Source organism: Mustela nigripes, chromosome 13 (genome assembly GCF_022355385.1).
Source record: "Mustela nigripes isolate SB6536 chromosome 13, MUSNIG.SB6536, whole genome shotgun sequence".
Classification (NCBI taxonomy): domain Eukaryota; kingdom Metazoa; phylum Chordata; class Mammalia; order Carnivora; family Mustelidae; genus Mustela; species Mustela nigripes.
This window is the reverse complement of record NC_081569.1, coordinates 44,718,472-44,746,157: the sequence shown is the minus strand read 5'-3', so window position 1 is coordinate 44,746,157 and position 27,686 is coordinate 44,718,472. Positions and strand designations below refer to the sequence as shown.

Sequence of the window (27,686 nt, the reverse complement as noted above, 5' to 3'; positions counted from 1 at the left end):
TCTAGATGTTGAGTGGTATCCTAGAATATGTATGTTTAACAGTGAGACCAAGTGTGGGCAAAACTCTAATGTTATTTAATCAACTCAAGGCTGAGGTGGTTTCCTTTGGGAATTCTAATTGGGGAGGTGGAATGTGGGAGTAGAGAATGGAGAAGAAAAAAAGAAGAGTAGGGATACTTAGAGATAATTTAGTAAGCCAACATCTGTTGAGACAGCCACTACTAGGGTCCTGAAAATAAACACAGATGAACATGACACCATCCTGTCCTCTGGAATTTAATGCATGGGAGTGATAGGCCCCCAACAGTGAGATATTGCCCCCCTGACTTGGTTTTTCTGACCCATAATATAGGTCTCTTTTGAAAGCTGAGGATCTTCTTTGTCTACTCACTGAAAATTGAAGAGTTTTGTTGAAGTGCAAGTTATTCCTTTTGTTTGAATCTACATTTATTTGGTTATTGGCTCATAAACATCTTTTTATGTACTTTTTGATCTTTTATCTTTTTTTGTTGTTGAGTTAGAAGAAAGAATTCTTATTCTGAGTACTAGACCTTTATCCAGAGATTTGATTTAAATATTTTTTCTTATTCCGTAGGTAGTTCTTTCCTTTTAAATACTGTATAGCAGGTGTCAGCCAACTTTCACTATGAAAGACCAAATAGTAAATATTTTAGGCTTTGTGGGCCCTGTAGTCTGTGTTGTCCTGTGCTGTTAAAGTGGGAAGCAGTCAGAGACTATGTGAATCAATGAGGTTCGCTGTGTTCCTTTAAAATTTTGCATATAGACACTGAAATTTGAATTTCGTTTTTTTTCCCGAAGTGTAAAAACTATTAGCTCATGGACCTTTCTGTATATATTCCACCTCACAAGTATATTTGTAGTGATTTTTATGTTCTTTTACTGCGGTATTACTCTTGTTTGACTTTGTTGAAATAAAATACCATTTTTATAGGTAGCAATATGACGCATAGAAAATCATCAGAAATTGAAATAATAATATCTAAGATTTTTTCTTTTTAGAGAGAGTGAGAGCAGAGAGAGCACAAGTGGGGAGAGGGAGAGAGTGAGACTTTTAAGCAGGCTCCACCCTCAGCATGGAGCCTGACCTAGGGCTCCCATCTCACGACCCTGAGATCATGACCTGAGCTGAAATCAAGAGTCAGACGCTTAACCAACTGAGCTACCCAGGCTTACCCATATCTAAGAAATTTTTTATTATAAGTACTCATATATACTGTTCTTTAGGTATTTTTGCCTTTTAAGTAACTTGTCAAACATGAATAGTTTCCTCACTTTTATTTAAGGTAGAACCTTTAGTTGTTCTTTATGTACATAGTATTTTTTGAAGGCTTACTGTACTTACATGTTTTATACAATAGGAATTAAACTTTACTGTTTGGTTTAGAGATTTCGTGTTGGACCCTGAAACTTGTTAAAAGTCATGAACTTTCATTTAAAGAAATCTGAGAAAGTTTTTACTGAGGTTGTCTTTTTGTTACACTATACAAGGGTGTCTACTGGGATTAGTATTCTGCATATGAAGGAATACAGTAGCATGCTTGTAGTAATCATTTAAAGGAAAGTGGTTTATTTATCCCCTGATAATTTAACAAAATTAGATTTTGCCACTTGTCTTCAGGAGTAAAAAATAAACATTGCAGTGCTCATTATTTCTTTTTTCCAAAATAGCATTTTGATAAATAAAATTGAATGTGGGTATATGTTGGACATGTTTCATTGTAAAATTGATATTGTGATATTCGAGTAGGATGTAAACAACCCTTCTAAAGTAAGCAAAGAGGGATGCAATCTGTTTAGTCTCTTTCCCTTTGACCTAATTTCTTTAGAGAAATATTTTGTTCTTGTGTTTGCAAGCCAGATATTCCTGTCATTCAGCCTGAACTAGATCAGAGGCTTCTCTGCCCTTTAATCCTTGACTTGTTTACCATTAATAATAGCTGTAAAGTGATGCTTCCTTTTAAAGTAAAGGCACTGACTATCTTTCCCATTGGTGGAGAATGATGATAAGGTATTGGGGTTTGTGTGAATCCAAAGTACTTGGAATAGCTTGGTCTTTTTCTTTAGTATTTGTAGGTGATCAGTACATAGAAAACATGGATGATCTCTCTTCTAGTTTAAAATTTGCTGCTAGGGGGACTCCTGGGTGGCTCAGTTGGTTAAGCAGCTGCCTTCGGCCCAGGTCATGATCCCAGCGTCCTGGGATCAAGTCCCACATCGGGCTCCTTGCTTGGCAGGGAGCCTGCTTCTCCCTCTGCCTCTGTCTGCCTGTGCTCACCCCCCCCCCGCCATAAATAAATAAAATCTTAAAAAAAAAAAATTTTGCTGCTAGGGGCACCTGGGTGTTGCTAGTCAGTTAAGTGGCTGCCGTCAGCTCAGGTCAGGATCCCAGCCAGGGTCCTGGGACGGAGCCGCATGTCGGGCTCTCTGCTTAGTGGGGAGTCTACTTCTCCCTCTCCCTCTATGCTCTTGTTCTCTCTCTCAAGTAAATAAATAAAACATAAAATAAAATAAAATTTCCTGATAGATATTATCCAGAATGTAATTTTGATTAACTTTGTGTTTAAGAATATGTACATAAATATTAAATTGATTGACTTAATAGATTTATTTTTGAAATACAGAATTGTCTTTTTTTTTTTAAGTTCGATTATTTCGTGAAGATATAGGTAGGTGTACTTACCAGTATAGTTTTTCTGGTAATCTATGGGTAGATAGTTACAATATTTCCAAAGGAGAGATTCTCATAGTTTTATTTTTTTAATTCTTTAATTTAAATTCCATTTAATTAACATATACTGTATTATTAGTTTCAGAGGGTGAAATCAGTAATTCATCAGTTGTGTACGACACCCAGTTCTCATTCCATCAAGTACCCTCCTTAATGTCCATCACCCAGTTACCCCATACCCCCTACATACCTCTCTTCCAGCAACTCTCAGGTCATTCATTGTTAAGAGTCTCCTTATGGTTTTCCTCCCTCTGTTTTCCTTTTATTTTTCCTTCCCTTTCCCTATGTTCATCTGTTTTGTTTCTTAAATTCTACATACAAGTAAAATCATACGATATTTGTCTTTCTCTGTCTGACTTATTTCACTTAGCATAATACCGTCTAGTTCTGTCCCACATCATTGCAAATGGCAAGATTTCATTCTTTTTTTTTTTTTTTTAAGATAATAATTTATTTATTTATTTGACAGAGAGAAATCACAAGTAGACGGAGAGGCAGGTAGAGAGAGAGGAGAAAGCAGGCTCCCTGCCAAGCAGAGAGCCCGATGTGGGACTCGATCCCAGGACCCTGAGATCATGACCTGAGCCGAAGGCTGTGGCTTAACCCACTGAGCCACCCAGGCGCCCAAGATTTCATTCTTTTTGTTGGCTGAATAATATTCTGTGTGTGTGTGTGTGTGTGTGTGTGTGTGTGTACGTGTGTACACACATACCACATCTTTATCCATTCATCTGTCAGTGGACATCTGGGCTCTTATTTTGGCTATTGTGGACATTGCTGCTATAAACATTGGGGTGCACATACCCCTTCAGAGATTCTCATGGTTTTAAAAATTATTTTTCTTTGCAGTTTTAGCTATCTAGTTAGATTACACAAAGGTAACATAAAAATGTATTACCCAGACCTACCAACATATAACTAATTCCTGTGTATCATTTGCTCTGTATCTGTTAGTAATCTGTGTGAGAGTCTCTTCTGTGCTTTCCAAGGTCCCTGGTTACATTGGTAGAGTTAAGCTTGGAGAAGATATAAGAGTATATGTCCATATACCTGTATCCCATAGGTATGTTTTAGAAGGAGAGAGAAAAAAAGGAAATGACCTTTGGCTTAACACAGGATATTCTGTAGCTGATGCATTGATACTGAGGTAACCCTTTGACCCTCACTTTTATTTTTTAATTTTTCAAAATTTTTTGCCCTCACTTTTAATTGTTCCTATGTTGTTTTCAAAAGCTGTATGATTATCTTTAAGTCAATATGAGTGAGAATGTTATTTTGTTAGTTTCTTAATGGGTTTCAGGTCAAAGAAACAGGAACTAGTGGAGTTGTTAAAAAAATGAAAATAAGGAGGGCATGAAACAGTTTTATATATTTACCAAGTCGTTTTTAAAAATGCTGATAGGTTTGAAAAGAACCTGAAGAACATATATATGTATATATATATTATTTTTTTTCCTCACATTTTTAGGGATTGAAATTGATTTCTCTCTTTTAACTTCTGTGTATATTTGAAATTTTTCATAAGAAAATCTTATAAAAATAGAAGAATTTATTCGTGGCACTTTTCACATTTTCTTCATTCGAGTATCTCAGTAAAATAAATGATTAATATTTTTCTAGTGGTTATTTCTAAATTAAATTTAGTGAATGGAAGTTGAAAGAACATCAGCCAATCTTTTCTCTTAATAAAGTATATCACAAAATGAAAGAACCTAGTGGAAAATCAACAAAATGATTTACTGAACTCGTTTATTTGTATCATCTATCTTAGGTATAAACTAAGTTGTTTGTTGTAGCTGGTGGAGTGAATTACAGCCTACTTTTTGTCAAGTACATAGCTTTCATTTACCATGAGTCTGTTAGGTTAAACACTATTTAAATTATTTTTCCTTGGCTGACCTTTCTTTCCTTTTACAGCATCTACCCGTTTTGTGAAGTGTGAAAAATGTCACCATTTTTTTGTTGTACTATCTGAAGCAGACTCAAAGAAAAGCATAATTAAAGAACCTGAATCAGCAGCAGAAGCTGTAAAATTGGCATTCCAACAGAAACCACCTCCTCCCCCAAAGAAGGTATAAGTCTTAGCTTAGTCCTTTAAGCACTTTATCTTGAAAACATTTCATTGTTCTCCTCTCCTAATTTATATTGGATCTTAATACTAGTACCTAAACAAGTCTTAAACTCTTAATATGGACTATATCTGGCTCAATTCTTTTTGATACTTGAATTTTGATACTTTGAATTTAGGTATGGAGTCCATTGTCATGATTGTGGCATTCAGTAATAATGAAATATAGTTGGATGATTAAAATAGTGTTAATACTAAATTAATCTAAAATTATATCCATAAAATGGAGCAGCTATGGATATATTTTTCTTAGTTTGGGCCCCTAAATAATACCAGCCTGCAATTTCTCCCATAAATTAGTCTACTTTATGATAAAGCAGCCTCAGTCTAACAGTGGAAGCAAGTAATTTTTTCATGACTTGTGTGCCAGGGATGTCCTGTATAGTGCTCTGGCTTTTGTGGTGGGGGCTCCTTCCAAGAGTCTCAGATTGTGATCTGGCCATATGAAACATGGCAGAGTATATCACCCGCTCCATTGGCTACTTGCTTGCTTAGATTATTTCTTACCCTCTGCCTCAGTGTAGCTTTTTTCTGCTGTATTAAGACACCAGTGCATTTATCTCTACCTCCAAATGTGCTGTGGCAGATTTAATAATTCATGGATATAATTTGTGAGGAATCAGGATTTTAAAAAACTATAATAAAATGCATACGGTCAGCAACTAAAGAATTTGTCATGTAAAAATAAATAGTGTAATGAAAAATATAGCTATTAACCTTTATATCCTCCACTGATTTGTGTAGACTTTGGACATCAGAGTTCAAAAATAGGTAATTTAACTATTTTTGGAAGTTAAGTTAATTTCTATTTAGTAAACCCCAGGTTCCAGGCTGTTAGCAGTATCCAAGTATGAAACAGAGCTTTAGTTTCCAATAGTAAAGTTTTTTTGATTGCCATTTAGATAAATGAGTAGCTTTAAAGTTAATGCCTGAGAAAAAACTGTTTGTGAATATTCAACCATACACATACTGGTAATGGCTTTAGTTTTATAATGCTTTTTTGAAAATGGTAGTTTTATAATATGTTATTTTTGTGAAGAATATTATTCCTATGTTTGAGAGAGGTATAGAAAGGATTTATTTTAATGATTTTACACTAATGGTGATATTGTTAGACCCATGGTGGCATATGTAGTTATTCTAAGTGACTTTAATAATTAACTTTTTAAAAAATTAGGATTAGGATTAATGGCATTGTGTACAGAATAGAAGTTGACAGAACATTAGAAGAGTACAGTGATACTTTGCTAAGCTGAAGAACAAATGAATTGTGTTTTGTCTGCTTAGGTTTGGGTACTCTGAATCATTGTTACATAGATACCATGCACTATGGCCATAACCTTGGCATTTGTTTTTGATGAGTCTTTGTACAAATTTAAAACTGTAAACAAATGTGCTCCGTGCATAATTAATGTGTGTGTGTGTTTGTGATAGCTCAGGGTAATTAATTAATAACCATTTTTCAGATTTATAACTACCTCGACAAGTATGTTGTTGGCCAGTCATTTGCTAAGAAGGTGCTTTCAGTCGCTGTGTACAATCATTATAAGAGAATATATAACAATATCCCAGCTAATCTGAGACAGCAAGCAGAGGTTGAGAAGCAGACGTCATTAACACCTAGAGGTTAGTGTTTTGATAACTGACCAAAATGGTGATTACTGTGCTTAGAGGAAATACTTATTTGCAACTCCTTGCTTTTGTCCTAAAATGCTTTTAGTATAGTACAGCATTTTTTAAAGTGCAGGCCTCTTTCCATTAGTGGATCATGAAAGCATTCTGGTAGATTGCCAACAGCTTTTTTTTTTTTTTTTTTTTTAAAGGTTAATAGGTGTGAATAGAAAATAGCAGAATACATTAATTTGTAGTTACATATTCTTTCATAAAACTTTTATTTTCAGTCATATGTGCATGGGTTTTGAGTCAGAGTAAAATGTATTTCTCAGTGAAAAATGTTTGAAAGTCACAAGAGTAGAGATTGAGACACCATCTTCGAATTGTAGACTTCACCACAACTAATTCCTCATGACTGAATCATCATGTGTCTTGGTCAGAGATATATGAAGATAGATGATAGATGATAGAGATATGTGAAGATAGAGATATGTAGAAGATAGACAATAAGATAGATCATAGAACATATCTCGCATTCTTTGCTTTTTAGGGCCCAGCTGCAGAGTATAAGGCAGATTTGCATAATTCTTATTAATAATAGATTCTCATATACCGATACATTTTATAATCTCAATTCACTGTAGATAATAATATGTTATATTAATAAAATGATAATTTTAAAAATTATGAATAGAGTAAAATGCAAATTTTTTAAGGTGTGTTTATTTGTAATTGGTGAGGAGCCCCGATTTCTTACTTAGGCCTATGATCTATCATTTTATTTTATTTATTTATTTAAAAAAATTTTTTTTAAATTTATTTGAGGGAGAGAGTACAAGCAGGGGGAAGGAGGGGCAGAGGAAGCAGCACTCTTCCCACTGAGCAGGGAGCCAGATGTGGGGCTTGATCCTAGGAACCCGAGATTATGACCCAAGCTGAAGGCAGATGCTTAAACAACTGAGCCGCCCAGACACCCCTGTAATCTATCATTTTACATTCTTTAAGTCATCATTTTATAATTTGGGGGAATTCTGAATAGTTACATATTATAAAAATATAATATCTTTTGATTATTTTTGGTGACTCACTAGCTCACAGTTCACTTGTTGAACTTACTGTAAGATAGTTATGGTAGTATCAGTTTTTTATTTATAGAAAGTATAAGCCATAATAATGGAAGACATGGAATCTTCATGTTTATGGAATCCAAATAGCACTGTCTAGTCATGAAACAAAATGAAATTTTTCTGCTCCCTTCAGTCAGCAAATCAATGGTACTCCATTCTAGGTTGGGAAGGCAAATGGTGTGTTTATGGTATGAGGGATTTAAACTTTTGTTGAAGACTTAAATAAATACTACCCTTTTTTAAATACCACCTTAGTATTTGACAAGTATGAATGTTAGCAATTGGACATCCATTGTTAATACATTTGGATTTTTTTAATATAGAAAGGATGTAACATAGATTCTTTCATACTGTGAAAAGCTACAAAAACAATGAACACATTCTTATGTATATTTGAAAGAGGGCAAGAAGTGAGATATTCCTTGTTTGTTCCTCTAAACTAAACAAATACATATTTTCATGTTGTCGTTTCTTAGAGTTAGAAATAAGAAGACGGGAGGATGAGTACAGATTTACAAGTAAGTCACCTCTCCTCAGGTCCTCCTCTGGAATAATTCTTCCTTTTAACTCAATGAAGTATGTCAGCAGTAACAATGGTAGACCTCTATTTGCTCTTGTATTACCAAGAAAGATAATTGTATGTTATATGAACATGTTTATGATACGTGGTATGTTTTTATATATAACTTTGTAACAGTTTTTCATAGCTAATTTGTGTAGTTTGTGTATGTTGGGTTACTTCAGATATTTGTAACATAAACATCTTTTCTAAAGTGTAGTGCAGAGAAATAAAATACATACAGTTTTTCTCTATAAATATAGACCTGCATGCATATTAACAGGAATAGTATTTTTTTTTAATCTGTAACTTGCTATTTTATCTTTCTTTCCCCCATACAATTAGAGTTGGCCTGCTTATATGTACCAGAAATTTTAGGGGATGCAGGTTATCTTTTAGCTTTCCTTTACCAGAAACAGTTTTTATTTGTGTGTGTGTTTATGAAACCTGGATAGCCTTCCAAATTATGAATAAGCCTTAATTCACTGTTTTCAACCCTGGATTGCCCCTCTAAGCATCAGATGGTCTGATGGAGGGTATAGAAGGACCTGACCTTAAGGATTATGGCCATTCTGATGTCCTGCACCCCTTCCTTTGGAGGTGGCTATGTAGTTGCTGCACAGATGGTAAAGGTTCATAAAAAGATTCACACAGCCTTTGTTTCAGTAATTAAAATAATGAACAAATAATGGATAAACCCCTGTAAACACCTTTCACTTATACGTTTGGTACTTTTGCCTTTGAACCAAGATATATTATTTTTAAAATTAATTAATTAATTTAGAGAGCACAAATGACCTGGGGAGAGGCAGAGAGAGGCTCAAGCAGGCTCCTCAGCTAGCACAGAGCCTGATGAGGGGGTCAGTCTTTTGACCCTGAGATTATGACCTGAGCCAAAATCAAGTCAGACACTTAGTGGACTGAGCCACCTACCCTCCCCTGAGGAAAGATATTTTATATATCTATTATTTAAAGTATACTGTATATATATGGGAACGTAACTAGTTAATCAACTCTGGCATAAGAGCTATTACATGTAATAAAATTGCATTGTCTCTAGTAACACTTGAATTGTATGGAAATAATGATTATATCATACATGGTAGAGGAGCACCTAGGTGGCTCAGTTGGTTAAGTGTCTGCCTTCAGCTCAGGTCATGATCATAGAGTTCTGGGATCGAGCACCATATCATCATGCTCTCTGCTCAGTGGGGAGTCTGTTTCTCCCTCTGCCCTTCACCTTGCTCTCGTGCTGTCTGTCTCTCTCAAATAAATAAAATCTTTAAATACAATGCAGTAAAATTAGATTATATATAAGATTATAAGATCTAAAAAATCTAAGTCTAAACCTAAAAAACTTTAAGGCCATGTATTTACATTTTCTAATTCAAAAATATAGTCAGTTGTTTTGTCAGTACTATATTCAAGGGGTCCTGGGTAGCCCAGTCAGTGAAGCATCTGCCTTGGGCTTACATCCTGGGATCAAGCCCCACATTGGGCTCCCTCTCCCTCTGCAGCTCCCCCTGGTTGTGCTCTTTCTCAGTCTTTCAAATAAGTAAATTAAAAAAAAAAATTTATTTTAAATATATGTATGTGTATATATATATACACACACACACACACACACACACACACTACATTTGTAAATTTGGACAGATAGCTAGTGAACTAGTATGAATTCGTAAAGAAAAATCTTTAGTGAGTAGTTTGAAAGAAATGGTAACAAGTACCAAAAGAACTTGGGTAAAAGCATTTTGTAATTATATACATTGAATGACTTGGGAAAGTAATATTTTGAAAGCTTAAATAGAATTTATTTTCATGTATAGTTTCATCTTGTTCTGGGGAGGGTTAGGTTCTAAAGTTAGGGCATTAGGGCAAAATGATACATAATCAAAATATTCTTTAAAGTTTCTTTTAGAAATCACATGTCAGAGATCAACATATTACTCTCAGTAAGATTGATGGATTCTCCCATCATTGGAACATGTTTTTCTTCATTTGGGCACCAGATGAAACAGTTGGCTTGCATTTGGGCTATGTTACACAAATACTTAAATATTAGAAAAATAGCAATACTGATAGAAAATTCGTCTATAACATTTGTAAAACTCTGCCAGGCACAGTTCTAAGTATTTTACGTATTTTAACTGATTTAATCTTCCTAAAACTTGTGAGACAGAAACTATTATTTTCATACCCTTTTTATAGGTGGAAAACTAAAATGCAGAAATTTGAAGTAGTTTGTCCAGGGCCACATTGTCAGTGAGCTTCATGCAACCAACCATACACTGCTTACTCATAATAGAGAACTGCTCCTGCGTTGAGAGAAAAACAGACTAACTAAAAGGACAGGAAAGTTAGCTCAAGTTTACTCTGGAGTATATTTTAATGAAAGGAATGATGGACCCCCTGGGTGGCTCAGTAGGTAAAGCAGCTGCCTTCCAATCAGGTCATGATCCCAGGGTCCTGGGATCAGGCCTTGCATTGGACTCCCTGCTAAGCACAGAGCCTGCTTCTCCCTCTGCCCTTCCCCTGGCTCGTGCTTTCTCTCTCTCCCTCCCTCTGACAAATAAATAAATAAATAAAATCCTAAAAAAAAAAAAAAAAATGGAATGACAAACCTGTACTATTTATATTATTTCTCTTTGTTTTCTTTTTTCAAAAATTTTTATTTATTTGACAGAGTATAAGCAGGGGTAATGGCAGAGCGAGATGGAGAAAGCAGGCCCCCTGCTGGGCGGGGAGCCTGACTGGGGGTTTGATCCTAGGACCCCAGGATCATGACCCATGTGGAAGGCAGGCACTTAACCTTCTGAGCCACCTAGGCAGTCCTAAATTATTCCTTTTTTTTTTTTTTTTTTAAATTTAAATTAAATTGGATTCCCTGGGTGGCTCAGTCAGTTAAGCATCTGCCTTCTGGGGTCAAGCTGCATATCAGGCTACCCGCTCAGTGGAGGTGGGGTGAGGGTCATCGGTTTCTCTCTTGCCTTCTGCCCTTCACCCAACTTGTGCAAGCGTGTGCTCTCTCTCAAATAAATAAAATCTTTACCAGTTTTTTACTTAAATCATTGCTTAAGTTAAATACATTTATTCCGTGACTTCACTCTAGTTAATATGCTTTTTGCAGTTTTGTTCCAATTATTCACCTAAATAATTTTTCCCCATTAGGCCAACCTACACTCAGGCCAAAGCCCTATCCTATATTTTTACAATTTCTAACTAGATTTTGCTGAAATAAAAAGAACCAATTTTCATTTACCTAGGGACAACTAACTAAATTCATGTAGGAGATAGCATTTTTCTTCCTGATGTGGATCAGGATGAAGCGCAGCATTGTGAATTATTCACTAATAATTAACTCTCAAATGTAGTACAATTTAAATTAAAAGGTTAATTGAATTTCTTTCTTAAAAAAAAAAAAGGTTTATTTATTTGAGAGAGAATGGGAGGGAGAGAGAGAAAATCTGAAACACACACCCTGGTGAGTGCAGAGCCCCATGTGTGGCTGGATCTCGCGACTGCAAGATCATGACCTGAGCCAAAACCAAGGCACTTTACTGAATGAGCCATCTAGGCGCCCCTCCAATTCCTGTTTTGCTAGTTAGAATAACTGTTTACTTTCTAAGATAATTGAAAGTGCCAGCCAGATGGAATAGGACCATAATAGTAGTTTAATCTGCTGAAAATCTGTCTTTTGGTTTGTTTAAATTATAATGCTTTAGGAAGTACTGATACTTTTTTTTTTTTAAAGATTTATTAGAGAGAGTGTGAGCTTGTATGTCAGTGGGGAGGAGGCAGAGGGAGAGAGAATCCTCAAGCAGACTCCCTGCTGAGCACAGAACCTGAGGTGCGGGTGGATCCCAGGACCCTGAGATGACCTGAGCCGAAATCAGGAGTTGGTCTCTCAACTGAGTTACCCTGGTGCCCCGGAAGTACTGATACTCCTTTTTTTTTTTTTTTTTTTTTTAAGATTTTATTCATTTATTTGTCAGAGAAAGAGCATGAGCAGGGAGAGAAGCAGGCTCCCCTCTGAGCAGGGAGCCCAATGCAGGACTCAATCCCAGGACCACGGGATCAGGACCTGAGCAGAAGGCAGATGCTTAACTGGCTGAGCGGCCCAGGAGTCCTGAAAGTACTAATATTCTTAACCCATTTATTAGAAAAAAACTAAAAATAAATCCAGAAAACATAAATGGGATATGAACACAGGGCCTCAGATGCTGAGAACCAAGAGCAGTATGGATTTACAAATACGGATAATTGAAAAGACTCTTGGAATTCTTTACTTTTAGCTGAGTGATAACAAAGGTGGTTTGTTTTTTAGGCACCCACTTTATAAACTGGTAGTTCATCAGCAGTATCATTCCCATCTAGCTAAGCATTGTGTCTCTAATAAAGAGGGTAAAGAGAGCCAATCGAGATCCTATAAAATCACAAATTCAGATAGAGCCAACGAGTGTTACCATATTTAGTTTTTCTGTAGACTCACAGAATCATTTTTGGATGTGAAAAAGTCTAGAAGACTAGACTTGTCTTGATACTTTCACCTAATAGGTAAGGAAGCAGTCCCAGTAAAGTTAATTGATTGCTGTGGTCCTACAACTACACAGTGACAGAAAAAGACTAGAACCCAGATTTCCTATATCTCCATTTTAGTCTTGGTTCTTCTACTGTGTTCAGTGTTTTTCCCTTTCCCTGTAGTCCTACTTCATTTGTACTAAAAAATTCTATATACATTTGCTTGTTTTTTAAGGTGCCTCCAGATCAATTGCATTTTATTCTACTTTCCAACCATGTGCTTGAAATTGATTGGTATTATTGACATTTTATAGGTTTGGAAACAGAACAAAGTTTATATGACTTGCCCAAGATCATATAGCTATTTAGATACAGTGCAAAGGCCAAAGCTAAAGCTTTGTTACGCCTAGCACTATTCTTTTCCCTTACACTGCCTTCCCATAAGTGAAAGGGCTTTCCTCATACAGATTTACATAAATAAGGAGGGTGAAAAGAATCTGTTTACTTTGCTTAAGGTTCCCTGCAAAATCATTGTGTGTTGTACATTTGTTACTAGATAATTTGAGCTTTTCTTTCTTTTTAGGTGAGACAGAATGTCAAAATATTTTAAGTTTTTCTAAATATGTGATCACTCTTATATTTAGGGCTATTGGACATTTTTTCAAGTAAAATCATATGAAGCTCTAATAATTTCTTTGGCATTCTTTCAGAATTGCTTCAGATCGCCGGAATTAGTCCACATGGTAATGCTTTAGGAGCATCAATGCAGCAACAGGTAAATCAACAAATACCTCAGGAAAAACGAGGAGGTGAAGTGTTGGATTCTTCCCATGATGACATAAAACTTGAAAAAAGTAATATTTTGCTGCTTGGACCAACTGGGTCAGGTAAATAACTTTCTGAAAAAATTACTCATTAAAACAAAACAGTATAAATGATTCTGTAACCTCTGTCCTGTGATTGGGGATTCTGGCTCTTGAGAAGAAAATCTAAGGCCAATCTTCGGGATACATTATCAGTATTTCTGCATAGGCTTCAAGCTGAATTTGAGGAATTGATGCAGATCCTTAACACTTTTTTTTTTTTTTTTTTTTTTTTAGATTGATTGATTTTAGGAAGAGTACACGTATGTGCATGTGAGCAGGGGAGGGTCAGATGGAGAGGAAGAGAGTACTCAGGAAGACTCCTTACTGAGTGTAGCACCTGACATGGTCTTGATCCAGGTCCCAGGACCCTGAGATCATGACCCCAGCCAAAATCAAGAATCAGAAGCCCAACTTGACAGAGCCACCCAGGCACCCCAATCCCTAATGTCTTAATGGAAGTTAAATAAAATAATGGTAGTTATTAAAAATCACATACCATTGGGGCACCTGGATGGCTCAATGGGTTGAAGCCTCTGCCTTCAGCTCGGGTCATGATCCCCAGGGTCCTGGGATCGAACCCCGCATTGGGCTCTCTGCTCCGCGGGGAGCCTGCTTGCTCCCCTCTCTCTCTCTGCCTGCCTCTCTGCCTACTTGTGATCTCTCTCTCTCTCTCTGTCAAATAAATATAATCTTTTGAAAAAAAATACCATTAAATCTAAATAATAGTAAAGATGTACAAGTAATTTTTTATTATATACTAGATTTAGTTTTTACATTGTTGTACACAGATTGTGTTTCAACATATTTTTAGTAAACTTTTAGTTGCTGTTTCCATTTGTAGGTAAAACTCTACTGGCACAAACTCTAGCTAAATGCCTTGATGTCCCTTTTGCTATCTGTGACTGTACAACTTTGACTCAGGCTGGATATGTAGGTGAAGATATTGAATCTGTGATTGCCAAACTGCTCCAAGATGCCAATTACAATGTAGAAAAAGCACAACAAGGTATGTTTTTCAGTATAGGCTGTCTATCTCCAGATGTAGTCTATTGGGGAAGCAGTCTAATATTAAGAAATACTATAATTCTTGTTTTTTGAGTCAAGGAGTAAAATTCTGTAATTGTATAATGATAGCTATGTTAAACATTTTCTAGCATACTGAGTTTGCTTTGTCTTATTGTTGTTAAGATGACTACTAGGGTGAAAGCATGCCAAATTACTATTCCATTAGCTCCTTAATGCTATTATTGTTTTTCCTATTCCAACTCCCCTATAGACTCCTAATCCTGGGGTGGGGTAGGAGAGGGTGCCAGGACAAGTGAAGGAGGGTGCAGGATGGATCTAAACTTTTGCTAGTACCAGCACTGTATACATCCCATGCTTCCCCACTATACCTCTATCACAGCTTCCTAGAATGAAGAACCTGAAAACATTAGTGGGGTGGATAACTAACGTCAAAGAATTGGTTATCATACCCAAGTGATACTCTATATAATGGATTATAAAACATCTACACAAAATTATGAATGGGAGAGCAGTGTATTTTTATGAAGTTAAGCTCTTGTATATGTAAGGGTGAAAGATTGAATAACCTTTCTCTGTAGCTACCTAGTCTTTTAAAACTGAGGTTATCTTTGTGTGTATCTTTTTCATATTATAAATAGAATCCTCCTTAAATTATAGGAATTGTCTTTCTGGATGAAGTAGATAAGATTGGCAGTGTGCCAGGCATTCATCAGTTACGGGATGTAGGTGGAGAAGGCGTTCAGCAAGTAAGCAGTTGAATATTTTGTTCAAGCCCACTAAAAGGAAGGGAATACATCAACCTCCCAAATATTGTACGTTTGGTTTCACATTCAATTAGATTCTGTTTTGTTTATTTCTCTCACCCCAAACTCCACATACCATTTTAAAGTAGTTCAGATCCTAAGAGAAAGCTGTTGGTTATTTGAAGTAACAAATTACCTTTCTTTGGAAATAAAAATATTTGAAAAGATAGAAAAAATGGAATTTGATTTTTGTTGATTTTATTCTTTAGAGGCCCAGTTAAACATTTCTAGAAGACTCTTGAGCGTTCTGGTTCTAACTAGACATAAATGAAGTATGTACATGTATCTTATTCTTTTCACTTAGATAATAGGATAAAATAGATAAAATCGCGTTTCATTCTATGTAGAATGATAATTAAAGTCTTAATGATCAAGTGGCCAAGTTGACTTTTTATTGGTAACTAATTATGATATAAAATACAGGATAAGGAGAATTGCTTTCATTTTTATTTTTATTTTATTTTACTTTTTTTTCATTTTTATTTTGACTGAGACATAGGTCACACTCATAAAATGTGCTAGGTAATTTTTTTATAAAAGCATCTCAAAATATAGGTAGTCTAAAAGTTTAACACCAGGAATAGAATAGAATTTTAATTCTTATGGAAGACAGATCAACTATTTTCAAGTTTTGAATGTTCCCACCATGGTTGGGTACCATCTTACAGAGTCACTTCTGTCTTTAGGTCATAATTAGGTCTTTGCCATCAAAAGCAACCTTTCACATTGACTATTTCTTGAGTGCATCAGGAGTCTGTAACTATTCCAAAGAAATTTACAAATTATTAATATGATGGTGCATTAGATTTTCATGTTAGTTGTAGAAATGTGGGAGTTTTCGTTAATTATGCTCATTGACCATAACCACGTATTATTTTCCCCCTTTGAATCCCATTTTCTAAAGTAAAATAAATAATATACTTACACAATGATTCTAAGTCATTTGTTCTTTATTTAGGGGTTATTAAAACTACTAGAAGGCACGATAGTTAATGTTCCAGAAAAGAATTCCCGCAAGTTACGTGGAGAAACAGTACAAGTTGATACAACAAACATCCTATTTGTAGCATCTGGTGCTTTCAATGGCTTAGACAGAATCATCAGCAGGAGGAAAAATGAAAAGGTGAGTTTTTCTGAAGGGTTATAGGGTAGTGCACATTTGAAGTTACAGAGAATGGATAGTCAGTTTCCAGTTGTGGATTTTTAATGTAGATTTTTTTAGAGCATACCAGAAATATATTCCTAGGTTGGTGGTGGTCGTTTTTTTTTGTTTGTTTGTTTTTAAATTTCAGAATGGTGAATTGAAAGATTTCTAAAGATCATCTATTTAAAGTTCATTTTTAAAGTGTAACTTAATTATTCAGTTTTATATTTTATCTGAGGAGTTCTTTTATAATTTGAGGTAGCTGATTCACATCAGTAAAATTTCTGTTCAGGCCTTTCGCCCAGTTCACTGGAGCCTAATAAAGAGCTTCTCTCCATTTCCTCCACCCAGGAGTTTTCTCAGAGGTCACCTCTGACATTCACAAAATGAGGCAGCCAGTTTGGGGGTTAGGGGAAGGGTTGTGATTCCACTTAGGTTTATAGATGTTTTTAAACATTCTTGATTTGGGGACACCTTGGTGTCCCCTTGGGGGACCTTGGTTAAGGGTCTGCCTTTGCTTGGATCATGATCCCAGGGTCCTGGGATTGAGTCCCACATGGGGCTCCTTGCTCAGTGGGGAGTCTGTGTCTCCCTTTCCATCTGCCCCTCCACTTGCTTGTGCTCTGTCTCTCTCTCAAATGCATAATCTTAAAAAAAAAAAAAAAAACAAAAGGAGTACCTGAGTGGCTCAATGGGTTAAGCCTCTGCCTTCGACTCAGGTCGTGATCTCAGGGTCCTGGGATGGAGCCCCGTATTGGGCTCTCTGCTCAGCAGGGAGCCTGCTTCCCCCTCCCCCCATGCCCATCTGCCTCTCTGCCTACTTGTGATCTCTGTCTGTCAAATAAATAAATCTTTTACAAAAACAAACAAAAAAACCACATTCTTGATTTTAACTTAAATAGTCTTGATTTTAACTGGAACTTATTCTTCATATCTGCAGGTACATGCTCAGTACCTATGTTGGTTTCAATAAAATATAATGTCAACATAGTGTCAAGAAGCCCAAACACACCAGTATTTTCTATGTTTTGTGTTTTACATAATAGCCAGCCACAAATGATTTCTTTTATATATATTCTATCTAAATAAATTTGTCATAGATCAATTCTGCTGTATTGTTTGCTTTAAGTCTCCTTGGCTTTGCACCCACTTGTTTAAACAGCAATTTATTAGCAGTAAAAAAGTAATACTGCTAATGGAATGGTTGCTGTGGTAGTTCCTTTGGATACCCTAGGTGAGAAAACACTCTTGTATAAATACTGACTGAGCCATATAATGCTGCTGTTCCTTAGTACCAGGCCTTATTCAGCATGGATAAGGTTAGATTTTAATTTTTCACACTAGTTAATTTATGTCATTATTGCTTTTGAAATTTCACATTAATTAGCCTAACTAATTAGAAAGAAGAAATTGTTTCTTTGTATGTGAGAGAGAGAGGGAGGGAGATAACTTTATATTCAAAATTCTGGGGGCGCTTGGCTGCTCTCTCAAGAGCGTGCAACTTTCGATCTTGGGATTGAGAGTTTGAGCTCCATGTTGAGTGTAGAGTTTACTTAGAAATCTGTAACCAGAGGCAAGGATCATGTTCTGCTACCTAATTAAAATTAGTGCTTCCAAAAAGAATTTGAAACTAGAAACATGTAGAGAAAAAAAACAGTTAAAAGTGATGTCAAAAAAGAGATCAGAAACATGTAGAAGGCAGGTTTAGGTCATTAGAACTTCTTAATGAAAAGTAGGGAGAAATCATGGGCTCTAGTTATTACTACCTGAAAGGGGAAGCATATGAGGTTGGTCTTCAGGAAACACAGATTTAAAAAGAATTTATCGGGACGCCTGGGTGGCTCAGTTGGTTAAGCAGCTGCCTTCGGCTCAGGTCATGATCCCAGCGTCCTGGGATCGAGTCCCACATCGGGCTCCTTGCTCAGCAGGGAGCCTGCTTCTCCCTCTGCCTCTGCCTGCCATTCTGTCTGCCTGTGCTCGCTCTCTCCCCCTCTGTCCCTCTGATAAATAAATAAAATCTTTAAAAAAAATAAAAATAAAAAATAAAAAGAATTTATCATATAGATCTTTATGGAAAAGACACAGAGGTAAGAGAGTCTTCAACAGTGATTTTATAGAGAATTAAATACGTGCATGTGACTGTTGTTTTTTTTTTTTAAAGATTTTATTTATTTATTTGACAGAGAGAGAGATCACAAATAGGCAGAGAGACAGACTGAGAGAGAGATGAGGAGAAGCAGGCTCCCTGCTGAGCAGAGAGCCCAATGCGGGACTCGATCCCAGGCCCCTGAGCCGAAGGCAGAGGCTTAACCCACTGAGCCACCCAGGCGCCCCGTGACTGTTGTTTTTAATCAGCCCTTGTTGGAAACCAGGGTACAATATTAAATAATGCACTTATGTTCCAACCATACCAGGCTGCTTGCACTCCTAAGTTTTATTCCTCTTGCCTTTGCTCATGCCCTCCCCTACTTCAATTCAGTTAGCAAATCTATATTCATTTTTTAAAACTTGGTGAAGCTTTCGTGATCACCTCCTGCCCCTCCTCCCCATCCTTTCCCTCTTGTCTACTGCTATAATTTCCTGGATGGTTGTCCTTCATTGCACCTGTGATACTTTAATTCCTTCATGTGTTCTCACTCTAAATAAGCCCCATTAGGGTAATAGCTATCTTTAGGTTTGTATTCCCAGTGTTTTATAATAAGGCTTTGTAAATGTTTATATTATATAAAATAAATATATTTTTAAATTATATATGCTTATACATAATAAAAGCTTACTAATGTTTAAATTATTGAATGGAAGTATTTTTCTTTCTGATATACTATTCATGTATACAGCTTAGAGCGTCAAAGGAATGAATTTTTGACTTAAGCAGTTTTCTTACATATCATGAGCTGCTTTTTTCAACAAAAGCTATAGGACATATTAAAATTAAACTTTCTGACAATTGCCTAGAGTATAGTTCTTTTATATGAACCAAAGTAGGATCCATACACCTTAAGATATCCAGCCTTTTTTTTTTTTTTTTTTTTTTAAAACAATGGGTATGTGTGTGGTTTGGGGTGTGTTTTTTTGTTGTTGGTTTTTTGTTTTTTGTTTTTTTAAGTAATCTTCACATCCAGTTTAGGGCTTGATCTCACAATCCTGAGATCAAAAGTTGCATGCTCCACCAACTGACCCAGTCAGGATCCCCAATACCCAGACATTTGCAGCAAAGTTAGCCTTCTTTTTTAATGTCATTCTTATATGTTTTTTTATAAAATCAGAATTATTCTAACGTAGGTTGATGTGTGGAACCTCAAATCATGATTTTAATAGGATGCTAAGCAGTGACTTAAGACACTTAAGCATAATTTTCTTATAAGGGCACTTGTTCCATAGGCACTAGTACTATTTACAGTGTTACAAAATTAATTTTGGTTACAAAATAATTACTGTCTCCATTTTAACACATTATAGAAACCACATTTTAGATTTAAGTTCTTACACATTTTAGAAACCACACTAGTTTAGAAGTTTCAGAAAATCCCTACAGCATCATCATCCGAGTTCTAAGGGACCTCCTTTCGTAGTTTTTACCTATCTATTTATACTAGAATTCATTCTTTGAGAATTGGTTATTAAATGGTGGTTTAGTTCTCAGTTCTAAAGGCAGATAGGTCTGAATTCAAATCCTAACTTTACCACTTACAGCAAGGAGAACTTGGTCAAGGTACTTAATTTTTCGAAGCTTATTTTCTTCATTTGTAAAATACGAATTGATATTAGGACTTTCATATATTGCAAAGGTCACATGAGGCATGTATGCAAAGTACTTAATACAGTGTAACTTCTTTCTACTATTTTTAATATCTGTCTTTTCTTGGTAGTATCTTGGATTTGGAACACCTTCTAATCTGGGAAAAGGCAGAAGGGCTGCAGCTGCTGCAGACCTTGCCAACCGAAGTGGAGAATCAAATACTCACCAAGACATCGAAGAAAAAGATAGATTATTACGTCACGTAGAAGCCAGAGATCTCATTGAATTTGGCATGATTCCTGAGTTTGTGGGACGGTTGCCTGTGGTAGTTCCTTTGCATAGTCTCGATGAGAAAACACTTGTACAAATACTAACTGAGCCACGTAATGCTGTTATTCCTCAGTACCAGGCCTTATTCAGCATGGATAAGGTTAGATTTTTATTTTTCATACTCAATTTGTGGGGTTTTGTTATTGAAACTCTGCATAAATTAACTTAAAAAGCAAAAACAATCCTGCTTATCTGGAATACCAGCCTATTTCTCACTAAATATGGATCTAGAAAAGAGGGAAAGCAGATTGTGTTATGTTAGACATTTAAGAGCTGGCTTTGTTTTTTTCCTATTAAAATCATCATTGGGATATATAGAGAGGGAGATTATTCCAGCAGCCTATTCTCAACCCTTTAAGTCAGACACATAGGATTGTCCTTTCAGCCTTAAAGTGTTAAATGCTTTTGTTGCAGGATACTGTGTATACTTTTATATACTTCTGTCTTAAGTTCCCTCACCTTCCTCATCTACTTCTCTGCAGCCAGACATCCAGTCCCACAAGCCCAGATGTCCAGTCATACAGCATACGTTTTGGGTTTTATGAACTTTGTGTCTTTAAATAATTAGTTTCATTCTCTTCATTTCATTCTGCTCTCACTACCTCAAGCTCCTTTATCATTCTTTACCTTGACCCATGCTTTTAGCTCCTAAAAAGTCTCCCTGTCTCAAGTCTGTTTCTGAGCACCACCACCAAAATACCATTGTCTTCCATTTTACTTCCAGAATGGATCATTTTTATATGTTGAACATAATGCCCAGAAAATAGATTTTAAGTTCTTAATAAATATCTAATGATATTAATAAATATCTTATTATATTCTAAATATTAATTAAATATTCTAAATATTAATAAATATCTTAATAAATATCTAATAATATTCTAATGAAATAATAAACACAAAGCTAGTTATTTTACTCCTCTCCTTAAATCCTTCATTGGTCCCCTTGCTTTTTTTAATGTCTCCACATTGGTGCTCCCTTAGCACCACTGTGCATACACTGCTGTAAATGCTAGTTTGCTAATTCGTCACCACCCAGTAGACTTAAGTTCCTTGACAGCAAAGATGGTAATTCCTCATTTCATCTCTAGTATACAGGTAGGGGCCCAATAAATGTTGAATAAAGTCTTGGAAAGTCCATGTTAATCTAGAAAACCTCTTCAAGGACTAATGAGAAACTTGTGATTCAAAATACTATTACTTCTCTTAGGCTAATTGACAGAAACAAGTGCTTGAAGGCAAGGGTGTAAAGCACCATGTGAGATAATTACCTTGCTTAAATTTTACACTTTCTGGAAGTAGAAATTCATAACCATAATTTGCTTCATACCAAGGTCTTGTGAATTGTAGTGTTCCAAAGAATGTTAATCTTTCTTTTTAGTATATTTATAAAGTATCAGTAATTTGAACTCTTGTTTTGAAATTTGTGGTAATTTAGAGAGATTTGTCTAAAGCTTTGCCTTTGTTCTTTAGGATGAGTGGGTTAGTAATACTCTTCAAAATGAGTGATGAGTGCTTTCTAGGAAGTAAGTAATGGTCAAAAAATGCTTTAGTCTGAAAGGGGACAGAGTCAGTCAAAATGTAAAGATTCTGATCCTTGGTTCTAATTATTAGTGAATCAGTATACTTAATCTGCTTGAACTTCTTTATCTGTAAAGTTAGGGCGTTAGTCCCTTTTTGTTCTACAAAGGCTAGAAATGATGATAGGTAGTAACAATTAATAGATCAAATGTTACATGGTTATATTAGGAAAACAAAAGTATTATCTAAGTTCTCATTTCTTTTTATGTATTTGTAGTGTGAACTTAATGTTACTGAGGATGCTTTGAAAGCTATTGCCAGATTGGCACTAGAACGAAAAACAGGTGCACGAGGTCTTCGGTCCATAATGGTAAGTTGGCTTTACTAGATTATTTTCTTGCTCTTGGTTTTATAAATATTAAGTCTCCATGTTACTACTTTGGAAATATATCCATGGAAGTGGCCTGGAATTGTTTCTTGTGATCATTATTATTATTTTGTCTCCATAGATTATATTTTTCTTTATTACAAAAAAGGAACTCTGAAGTATTGGCAACAGGGGGACTTGGGTGGCTCAGTCAGTTAAGTATCTGACTCTGGATTTTGGCTCAGGTCATGATCTCAGGTTGTCTGCTTAAGATTTCTCTTTCCCTCTCCCTCCCTGCCTCCTCTCTTTCTCCTCCAAGAAATAAGTAAGCAAACATTTGCAACAAAGGACATAATAACATTAAAGAAATAGAGAAAATCAGGATTCTGGGAAGGAGAATTTGAAAATTTTATTCAGGCCTTTTGACTAACCTCCCTAGACCACTTCCTCAGACCCATTGAAATTCTCATTCCTGTCTGTTTGTTTGAAATTAATTTGCAGATACCATGATATTTTTTTGCCCTTAAATTCTTCACAGTGATATGAACTCACTATTCTTTCTTTCTCCCCTTCCCTTTCTTTCTTTCAAGAGTGTGAGCAGGCGGGGTGGGAGGGTAGGCAGAGGGAGAGAGAATCCTAAGCAGGCCCCACACCCCAGGGTGGAGCCCAATGCAGCACTCAAATTTCATGACCAAAATCATGATCTGAGCTGAAATCAAGAGTTGGACCCTTTAACTGAGCCACCCAGCCACCTTGTGAACTCCCGTTTTTTGTTCTGTTAAAATTCTAGAGACCCAGCCTATTTTCAGCCATCACCTACTCTATTTATAGTGTTCTCTCCCTCGATTTCCAGATCTGGCTGTACAGTGGGTTACTATTTTCCTACGTGCTCCCAAAGCAAGCATATGTTCCTATTCTCTTTTAAGGATTTCATTGCTAATTATTACTTCTCTCATCATAATACGACTTTTTGATTGGAACTACACATTTACCACAGACAGTTTGAGATTGTACTCTCTAATGAATTCCTGGACTTCAGGTGTTACTGATTAAAGACAGATTTAAAAGCATGCAAACTATAAGAATAGGTCATATAGTTAACATTTATTTCCTTTTTATTTATTTGACACAGAGACAGTGAGAGAGGGAACACAAGCAGGGGGAGTAGGAGAGGGAGAAGCAGGCTTCCCACTGAGCAGGAAGTCTGTTGCAGGGCTCCATCCTAGTACCCTGAGATCATGACCTGAGCCAAAGGCAGACGCTTAATGACTGAACCACCCAGATGCCCCATAGTTAACATTTTAAAAGAAATTTTTACGTACTCCAGTATTTTCCTTAAGATCTGCAGCTCTGTTGAAACAAATGCTTATTTGAAGTCATAGTTCAAAATTGAAGAGTTTGGTAGAGATGGTTTAGGATTAAATCACTTTCAAAGTAAGAATTACCATTCGACCTCTGTGGTAATAAAATATGCCAAGAATTCTGAGTAACACCGGAATCCAGAGGTACAGTCTTACTATATGTGCATGGTGGCCTAAGTAGACAGAGCTATAGATAAATAGCTTTCCCTTACAGAATGAATTCTCTCTGAATTTAGTTAGCAGCTGCTTTAATATGAAGAGTATGAAAGCTTTTTATATTGATTTTTTTTTTTCAACATTCAGTTCCTGGTGTACAGAATTAGGGACTCAGTAATACTTGTTAAATTAATTAATTTGATTAGTGGCATATAGAGCATAAGTATTATAGAACATAAAATAAAAATCTAACACTTTTCCATATAATTCATTACTTCTTACCTCTTTAGGAAAAGCTGTTACTAGAACCAATGTTTGAAGTTCCTAATTCTGATATTGTATGTGTGGAAGTTGACAAAGAAGTAGTAGAAGGGAAAAAGGAACCAGGATATATCCGGTAAAGTGTTTTGTCAAGCTTGAACAAATCTAAAACTCAAGATCAGTTCTTTATTGCTATGGTTTATTGGTCTGTCACAAAAATTTCATGAGCATCCTTATATTCATAAAAGTGCCATAATCTCATAAATTTTCTGTGGAAAAGATGTTCTAATTTTGGTTTACAAAATAATAGTATTTTGTGAGTCTTTGAAAATTTCTTTAAAATTAGCCTTCCCCTAAGGAAGAAGTCTCAAAAGAGATAGAGAAGTCATCCAAATGAGATTTAAATTGCTGCTAATTCTGTCATTTATGAGTAACTGGTTTCAGATCTTTCACAAAATTTTCTCTTGGTATTATCTTGTTGGTTGACAGATTGACCCATCTTTCACTGCTTCATCTGTTTATCCCAGGGGTCAGCAGAGTTGCTTATAAAGGGCTAGATGAATACTCAAGGGCCACACAGTCTGTATTGCAGCTGTTCACCACTGCCCTCAGAGCACAATAGCAGCCACAGATAATTAGCAGTGAATGAGCATGTCAGTGCGCCATTAAATCTTTATTTAATAAACCAAGTGATGGGCTTTATTTGGCCTGCAGGCTGTCGTTTACTGACCCCTGATCTTTTCAATGAATATAATACACCACTTGATATTAATGTTACATATCAGAAATTAAATTTGTTTTAACTAAGTCACAAGGTGTGATATTTTGTTTGCTTATCTTTTGAGATAACTTAGGAGATAGTTGATTCAGAGACATAATCTTTTATTGGTTGATGACAATATATGAAAAATTTTATTCTGATCATAATTTTGGCTAACTTGAGTCAAGCCAGATTTGCTCAGAAGCTATTGACTTCTTTACTACAGATATATGCTAAATGTCAAGGATTTGAGTTGAAATACTAAAAATGGTGGAAAAATGGATTTTTAAAGACTTTGCAGTTGAAGCCTTGTCAATTTATGTCAGTAATAAATTTGTTAAGGAAAATATTGGGAAAATTACAACTCTTAGTTTTGCAGTTCTCAGTATTTCCTGTATTTCACTACTAAGAAATCTGAATGTTAAAAATGCTCTTAATATTTTCCTTTTTTGCGTGTTTTTTCTAGCTAGGTGGATTAATTTATTATTTTGAGTCTAGAAAACATGTTTACCCCTAATTTTTATTTAAATAAAAAAAACCTAATGGCTTTTTATGCTAGGGCTCCAACGAAAGAATCCTCTGAAGAAGAATATGACTCTGGAGTTGAAGAAGAAGGATGGCCTCGCCAGGCAGATGCAGCAAATAGCTAAACTGTCAGACTTCTGTCTTGTATATAAAACTTTTCCTTCTTTTGTTTATGATCGTAACTGTCTCTACAGTCTGACATTAAAAGCATTGGATCTATCTGGGATATCATACATGGTCAGAAGCCTTTAGGATGTAAAAATCAGATCATGTATATTACGTAACATCACATTGATTTATACAGAGGACATTATGTGGACTTTAATGACACAGTGTTCAGAGGTAAAATGTACATTATTTTGGTTCAGTTTTTAAAAAATATGCTTTAACAAAATTCTTAGGAGTTCCTTTAAGCAATGCAGGTGTTGCAATAACTGGATTTTACAATAATGTTACTCTACAAATGGGAAAATAAATTATTTAAAATTGAAGATTGAGATACCATTTTTTAGTTTAACCTTTTTTTTTTTTACCCATATCTGTTGCCTGAAAATATTGGAATTTTATTCATCTTGAAAATTGCAATAAATAATCTCTAAGTAGTTAAAAATTTCATGGAAAAGTACTCTGAAAAACCATATTTTGCTGATTTATTTAGCTGTGTTCTTAGTCTTATCTGCTAATGCATGATACCAATTTCCCAATTGGTACTACAGAAAAGGCCATTCCCTTTCTGACTTGTCTGATTTATTTTCCATCTTTGGTCCATTTTAGTATCATGAGCTTGGCAGATAGAATTGAACTCTGCCTTAAATCTTCAGGAAAAGACCATTTAATTCTGAAAGTAGCATGCATCGTCAGTCATAGTAACAGCCATGTGCTATCCTAATACTGTGCACTTATGTAAAGTGCTCAGCTAGTTTTGTTTTGTTTTTTGGTGTTGTATATCTAATTCCTTGGTTTCATAGAACATTAAAGAAAATCTATACTTCTCTATCAGCAGAAATGACTGTGTCCCCACTAAAATATAAGTTAACCTCCATTATAGAACAAAACTAAACTGGGAAAATTTGGAGGGGCTTAATAATGAAAGTTAGTTGATTTGATTCTATAAATACCAAAATATTTGGGTACCTTTTAAGCTTAATGATGATACAAGTTTCCATACTGTGTGTTCAGTTAAACTTCATTTGAAATTGTTTAAATCAGAGTACACTTAAATATTTGTTTTCATTATTTGGTTTATAGATTCTTGAGTTTTCCTTTTGCCCCCTTTTTCTTAGGAAAAGAACTAAGCTGTTCACAAATTCTAAATCCTATTGATGAAGAATTGGGCTTTCTATGTTGTAATAACTGATGTGAGTTATCTATGGCTGGTAGGACCAGAAATGCACTTTTGCAGAGTGTTTAAGCCTGGTTGCTATAAAATGGAACAGAAACAGATATCCTTCTTAGTCTCTACTAATGGTTAAAGTTCTTCTCAGGAAGTCTTTCATATTATAACTGTTTATTATCTTTCTCTTTATAGCATCATTGTTTTCCTTTTTGTAGAGTGAAAATTGGAGTAGCTACTAAATATATAAGGGTAATCCTCCAGAAATGGACTGGGAGACATTTTAGTCACAACAGCTTACATTTGGTTTTTGAAGTTGTTAACAAAGCATAATTGATGTTTTTAAATCAAACAAACCGAGTATAACTACAGTTTGTATCTTGAAACTTATGTTTTGGCATTTGAATAAAACAAAAGTACTAAATGAAAGCCAGTGTGGTGGTATATCCATAGCAGTACTATTTTTAAAAGGACACAGTTATCATGAGCTGCTTTATTCTAGTGATTGGTTAATCCTTGGCACTTTCATATCTCTCTAATAAATGCTCCTATTTATATATTCCACAAAGTTCTGTTATTAAAGTTTATGTTAAACATTTATTGAAAACCTCCACTTAAATGTCCTGCATGGGCCCCACACTAGATCAAACCGAGTTTTTCAAGAAGATTACTAATCTACTAGGGGAAGTAAACACAAACATTTGTGCATCATAATTACGGAAATGAGGTAGGTACCAGGTGTGGTGGCACAAAAGGTGGTGGGCCAGATGGATCTGAAAGATCAAGGAGGAATTTG

General features: G+C 35.5%; 1 protein-coding gene across 3 annotated transcripts in view; it reads left to right on the top strand.

The window, feature by feature from the left end:
* CLPX (caseinolytic mitochondrial matrix peptidase chaperone subunit X) overlaps window positions 1-27,449 on the top strand; it is a 43,954-nt gene extending 16,505 nt beyond the window's left edge. For 2 of the 3 annotated variants that reach the window (XM_059372270.1, XM_059372272.1), the window contains exons 4-14: window positions 4,667-4,821; window positions 6,344-6,503; window positions 8,095-8,136; window positions 13,409-13,585; window positions 14,406-14,570; window positions 15,248-15,336; window positions 16,352-16,516; window positions 20,407-20,706; window positions 22,405-22,497; window positions 24,302-24,408; window positions 25,592-27,449. In XM_059372270.1, coding sequence (XP_059228253.1) covers window positions 4,667-4,821; window positions 6,344-6,503; window positions 8,095-8,136; window positions 13,409-13,585; window positions 14,406-14,570; window positions 15,248-15,336; window positions 16,352-16,516; window positions 20,407-20,706; window positions 22,405-22,497; window positions 24,302-24,408; window positions 25,592-25,682 — 1,544 coding nt within the window. In that variant the 3' untranslated portion in view covers window positions 25,683-27,449. The remainder of the gene's footprint in view (window positions 1-4,666; window positions 4,822-6,343; window positions 6,504-8,094; window positions 8,137-13,408; window positions 13,586-14,405; window positions 14,571-15,247; window positions 15,337-16,351; window positions 16,517-20,406; window positions 20,707-22,404; window positions 22,498-24,301; window positions 24,409-25,591) is intronic. The other variant, XM_059372271.1, reaches the window with a different exon arrangement.
* Window positions 27,450-27,686: the final 237 nt, after the last annotated feature.